This window comes from Acartia tonsa, chromosome 8 (genome assembly GCF_053477335.1).
Source record: "Acartia tonsa isolate MP-2025a chromosome 8, ASM5347733v1, whole genome shotgun sequence".
NCBI classification, from domain to species: Eukaryota; Metazoa; Arthropoda; class Copepoda; order Calanoida; family Acartiidae; genus Acartia; species Acartia tonsa.
This window is the reverse complement of record NC_137267.1, coordinates 4833462-4839832: the sequence shown is the minus strand read 5'-3', so window position 1 is coordinate 4839832 and position 6371 is coordinate 4833462. Positions and strand designations below refer to the sequence as shown.

At 32.1% G+C, this 6371-nt stretch overlaps 1 protein-coding gene across 1 annotated transcript; it reads right to left on the bottom strand.

The window, feature by feature from the left end:
• Window positions 1-659: 659 nt before the first annotated feature.
• Window positions 660-3769, bottom strand: LOC145325367 (uncharacterized). Its single transcript, XM_080168368.1, has 4 exons — window positions 3713-3769; window positions 3068-3379; window positions 2199-2513; window positions 660-1769 (listed from the first exon to the last, which is right to left on the bottom strand). Exons 1-4 carry the CDS (start codon window positions 3754-3756, stop codon window positions 1169-1171), a joined length of 1272 nt encoding a protein of 423 aa, XP_080024494.1. The 5' UTR covers window positions 3757-3769; the 3' UTR covers window positions 660-1168.
• Window positions 3770-6371: the final 2602 nt, after the last annotated feature.

Below are 6371 nucleotides of genomic sequence, written 5' to 3'. Positions count from 1 at the left end.
CCTCCTTTGAATACAGAGTTTCTAAATGCTAGGAGCGCAGCTATTTGTAAATTGAAATAGATTTAGAATTTGTGGATATATTGACAGAGGAAAATTTAGATTGCTTTTATTAATTGGTCAGTTTGTTCATCCAGTAGAAGTGGAGGGTATGGGGTAAAGGAGGGGGGGGGGTATTGATATTGTAGCCAGCTGCAAGCATTACTTTAACAGCGTACGTTCAAATCTGGCACAAGATCCATGTAATAATATATCAATTTGCTTAAATAAATATTGCATAGGGAAGACAACACAAAAAGGCAAAATCTTGAATTTTCTTTCATGAACAAATGAGATTTACTTTCCTCCTAAGGGTTAGGTTAGGTTAAGAAAGGACTACTTCTACGTGGTTAAAATACCGATGGGAATAGATGAATATGATTTTAACCAGGGGGAGGGTGGTGACATTGGACTGAAAATCAGTATTGCCTATAGTTTAATAAAAAAAACTTTGGGTACTATTACTAAATCATGATTAATTAGGCTAAAATAGTGGTATTCAGACAACTAATGAGTACTGAGTACAAATAGTAAAGCAGTATTATAAAACTTTGGGGACTAGTGTAATAAACAGCCTCATATTCACTCCCCCCCCCCCTGCAAAATGGATGACAGTAGTTCGAGTTCTCGGATTTTTTAAAACTTGTTTTGTTCCCCCCCCTTATTTTTGTGCATTAACTGGTGTTTATACAAATGCGCCAATTTCAAATCCCCTACCTAAAAATTTTATAATATTTTTTATTAAAACTCAAATTAAAAAGTAGAAAGGCGGTTGACTTATCCCCCTCCCACTTTAATAATACCTAAAAGCTTCTAGGGGGCGTTGCCCCTAGTCTATCTTAAAATAAAAGCTATATCTTGCATTATTTTTTTCAATTAGGTGTTTGAACACGAATTGCATATAGTAAAATAGTTTTCTTTTTTAATTGTTATCCTAATAAGATAAAAGTTACACTTAAAAATTGTTTTAATAGTTATCATTATATTTTGCATTTTAAAAAAAACACCAAAATTTACCAAAATATGCGTATATATTTTGTACTCACTTGCGTCATTTACAGTTCAGAATTTATTTACCCGTCATCAGTTTAAATGTAAATCTTAATAATTTGCCTTGAAATTGATGGGAATTTCAAAATTTTAATAAATTATAAATTCTATTGCTGGGTAATTGATTTTTTGAATGTTTACCCTTCATTTCAGCCACCAGAAAGTTTCGGGCTTCCTCTATGTATTCTTTGATATTGAGGGGCCAGAAGAAATTTTCTAAAAGTGGTTTATTAATATGTATTATATCATCATGTGAAATAACAAAATGAGTTCCAAAAGGTTGGAAAGGATCTTTACAATTATAACCTCTGAAACTTCCAGTCAAACCCTCTGTAAAGAAATTGATTATCACATGCAAAGGAACACCTTTAAAATAGGACTTTTTCACAGAATAGTTAAACTCTTGTTTCTCCTGCTCATTCCAATATCGGAATCTATACACTTCAAGATTATTGAGCCTCTCATTGATGATGATTAGAAGATTCTCTAACATAAAATAACTGGCTTCAATCTTCAGGTTTTTCAGTTCTGTCTTAGAAAGGTCTTCTAGCTTATCGTTTCTCAGGAAATTCAGGATAATTTCAAAAAATTTTGGGTCTCTGTCTATGAAGTAAGATCCATCTTTCAACATAGCAGCTGTTTGCAGAACAGATTGAGGCAGAATTTGTGTGGTGGTAACAAACCTAAATAATTTATTGTTGATGAAAGACTGCCATAGATGTATTATAGTTAATAATTTTTCTTAATAATGGGAATACTGACAAAAAGCTTTAACCGACTATCTAAATAGGAGCCAAACAAAATCATGTTTCTTACGGATATAAGGACAAACAGTTTGAAATATAGAGTAGCTGCGCTACTGCAAAACAATTCTACCATGAAAAATCAGTATGTGCTAAATGGACATGAGGAAAAAATGGTTAGGATTATTGAGATATATCCTCATTCAAGGGAGTATTTTAGGATTACTAGTGGCTCAGAGTTATTTCTCTTCAGAGGGTGGTGGTACCCACAACCAATATAGTTTGGCATTCCCATGAGAAACTACAATGTAAAACTAACTTTTTTGATACAAACATACATTTAGAGACAGACATAAGGATTATATTTACCTGGTACCACTAACAATTAGCTCAACAACATCTTTATGGTTATCAAGCCTCTCATTGATGATGCTGAGAAGATTTTCTAACTTAAAATAACTGGCTTCAATCTTCAGGTTTTTCAGTTCTGTCTTGGAAAGATCATCAGCTAGCTCATCTTCGCGCAAATAATTAAGGATCATTTCAAACTTTTTTGGGTCTCTATCTATGAAGTAGGATCCATCCTTCAACATGGCATCTGGCTGAATTGGAGAATCTTTTTCAAACATCTTTCCCAGAACAGATTGAGGCTCTTTCAACAGAGTTTGTCTGGTTGTAACATACCTAAATAATTTAAAGTTGGTGGTGGCTTTTAAAGGGTCTACAAAATTTACCAAAGATATGAGGGAAAATTAAAAAGTAGCTAAACAGCTGCTAAAAAGCAGTCTGACTGCCATGGATGTTTTATATTTAATAATATTCCTTAATAATGAGAATTCTGTCTAAAAAGTTTAAGCAAAATATCTAAAATAGATGATGAGAAAATCATTTTTCCCTGATTCTTAAAAACAAACATTTAGAAGTACAGACAGAGTAGCTGTGCTACTACATAACAATTCTACCATAAAAAATCAGCAAGTTTCAAATGGACATGAGTACTACATGGTAATGTTTATTGATATAATACACTTTAAAAATTGACCCTTAAAGTTACAGGAATCTTTATGCAAAGTTTTAAAATTAATAAGACGATTCAAACATATCCTCATTCAAGGATGAAATTTAGATAATAGATATTTAACTATATTAGTTTGGCATTTCCAGGAAAAGCTACAATGTAAAGCGGAATTCTTTGATACAAACATATATTCAGAGACAGACATTGGGATAATATTTACCTAGTATCCCCAACAATTAGCTCAATAACGTCATTGAGGTTATCTAGCCTCTCATTGATGATTATTAGAAGATTCTCTAACATAAAATAACTGGCTTCAATCTTCAGGTTTTTCAGTTCTGTCTTAGAAAGGTCTTCTAGCTTATCGTTTCTCAAGAAATTCAGGATAATTTCAAAAAATTTTGGGTCTCTATCTATGAAGTAAGATCCATCCTTCAACATAGCAGCAGGCTGAAGTGGAGAATCTATTTCAAACATCTTTGCCAGAACAGATTGAGACTCTTTCAACAGAGTTTGTCTGGTGGTAACAAATCTAAACAATTTAAAGTTAATGATTACTTAAGAAAGTTTTTAAAATATATTTCTATTCATATCATCAACCCATTTTTCTTAAATGAGAAATAAAATACTTTTTCCCCATCTTTTGCCTTTTCCTTCTAATATGAAATAATTATGGAGGTGGGAATTTTTTCTATGATCAAATCCTCTTGGGAGGTTGGTGGAACCCATTCCAAAAAATCTATAAACCTTTAAATGATCTTGAGATGCTACAAGGTAAAAGAGATGATATTGGTTCAGCAGTTAGCAAGATCCTTCGATAAAGACAGACAAACATCCTCATATTTAAAATGTGGATAGTGTTTACCTAGTACCACCAACATTCAGCTCAATAACATCATTGTATGACATTTTTTCTCCGGAGATATCTGAAAATAAAATTATTTTCAGATTTGTACAAAGGATTGAAGAAGATTTGATGCATTACAAATATAAAGAGAGTGTGAGGGATTCTATGCTTTATAGAATATGGTTGCGTGTTGGAAATTTTACATTTGGACTAGATTATATCAACGTTATTGAAAATCAGTCGCTAATAGCTTAAGATGAAGACCTGAATACTTATATCTGAAAGTAAAATAGCCTAAAACCATCGCTTCATTAATTATTGAAATATTAAACTTTAGACAAAAATTCCTTACTAATTTATATAAAAGGAACAAACGGTAAGGAGCTAGGGCATTTTAGTCAAGCTAAGAATATTTATATCTAGACCCATTGTGAATTTTTTATGGAGATTTAAAAAATTGAGGTTTGAATATAGTCATCTTTACTTAAATGTTAAACAAACAAAAATACGTATTTAAGTAATGAGACAATAAAATCTTAATGGATAGGTAATACAATCCTACAAAACTAACATGATTTCTGTCTGTCTGTCTATATCTCTGAATCAATATGGTTCTCCTGAACAGGGTAGCTACTCATAGGTCCTGGTAAAGTTTGTAGCTTTTTTTACCATTACCATTCTCTGAAGAATTATCGCCTCTAGAAAAAAATTACCCCAAAACGACTAAGATAGAAATAGAAACTTCTAAGTACTAGTGGTTCTTAAAATCCCTGTAAAAAATTTCCAGTATGGCTTCGAAACCGATTATTTTGCGCTAAATTAGAACCAGTTCTCAGCCATCAGAAAAATCATGTATTAAATTACAAATTAATGTTATGCCAATCAACTTCTGACACTCTACAAGAGATATTTTTCGCTTGTAATTTCTTCGTTTCGCTTATACGGTTGTTGTCACCCTTGTTTTTTTAAAATTTTTAAACATTTTACTGATTTTGACAAAATGAATTTATTTCCTACTAATCAGCATGATGGGTGTTTACAAATAGTCACGACATTACAACTGCGGCTATTCTTTGAATATTAATTCATTTCAGTATTCTAATAGATATATTATTACTTGGATGTTGCATCAGATATTCAAGTACTCTGATAAAGTGGTGCTCGCAGCTGGCTTAAATTCCCCATTCCTCTACTTTAGCCCATCCCCTCCCCTGCTACAGTTTAGAGTTTAGCGATATTTTAAGAAAGACAGACATCCTATTTCTTCTAAATAAGAATGTGCTTTGTTAACTATGGATATTATCATCCTTGTTAATATAATTAGGGATCTTGAGGGATAGGACAATGGCAGATAAATTGATGTACATTCTTTAGATTACAATAAGTGGTTGGAACTTTAGGACACCCAACTTAACCAATTAGAATTCAATAAAAAGTCCCCAAAGCTGTTTTCACCAACGAATAAGAAAGCGTTTTCATAATACTTTGGGGACTAGTGTAATAAACAGCCCAATGTTCCCTCCCTCCCTGGAATATAATAATGAATTGTTGATATTTGACATAATCAAACATGAAATTTAATTTTACTGATAACAGTTGGGGAGTTGAATCCATTTTTATAGAAGCAGAAATATAATCTATGATTATGGTTTTGACCCTCTAAAACTGTAATCTACCTTTCCACTTCCCCTCTCTTGGTGAAGATACCTTCAACGCCGATACGATTTTTGAAATGTAAGATTCTACTTTCCCTTCTCTTGGTGAAGATATCTTCAACGCCGATACGATATTTGAAATTTAAGATTCCACTTTTGCCTCTCTTGGTGAAGATATCTTCAACAAGAGAGACAAAAGTGGAATCTTACATTTCAAAAATCGTATCGGCGTTGAAGATATCTTCACCAAGAGAGGGGAAAGTGGAAGGGTAGATTACAGTTTTAGAGGGTCCCAACCATAATCATAGATTATATTTCTGCTTCTATAAAAATGGATTCAACTCCCTAACTGGATAATCATATTTTTTTGACAGTTAGATTAGTGACAGGCAAATTCAGAGTCTGATTTTGTACTATACAATTTTTTTACCAAAGAAGTTTCTCCGATTTTGTACAGTACACAATTTGTATTATATTTATATGTTCTTATAATAGTTATTTATCGCATCATATTATTGACAGTTTTCCGTGTATACTAAAATAAAAATAATAAAACCAGTTTTATTAGCCCCGACGGGGCTTTATGCCCGGGCTTACAAAACCAATCTTTATTTTTATGATTTGTAATCCTTAGGATATTAATCGAATTCAAAGCCATACTGAAACATACAATGTACACAAAAAATATTAATTCAACATTTAGGAGCTATATTTATTTTGTGTTTTTGCCCTATGTACTTAATTTGAATATAATTGTACTTGGTACATTTCTCTTTCGGCTCCTAGGGCCTAAAAAAACTGGTATAAATCTAACAATTTTTCATTTTAATATCCGTAGACAAATAACTATTAGAAACTAAACAAAAAAATTTGTTAACATGCTTTCTTGGTAGGAGAGCTACTCTTTAATTCACTTTGTCTGTCTGTCTGTCCGTCCGAAACGCTGTTTACTTAATATGTTAGTCCGTCGACCATGAGATAAATGACATATAAAAATATTTTTTTATGATATCTGATTATCT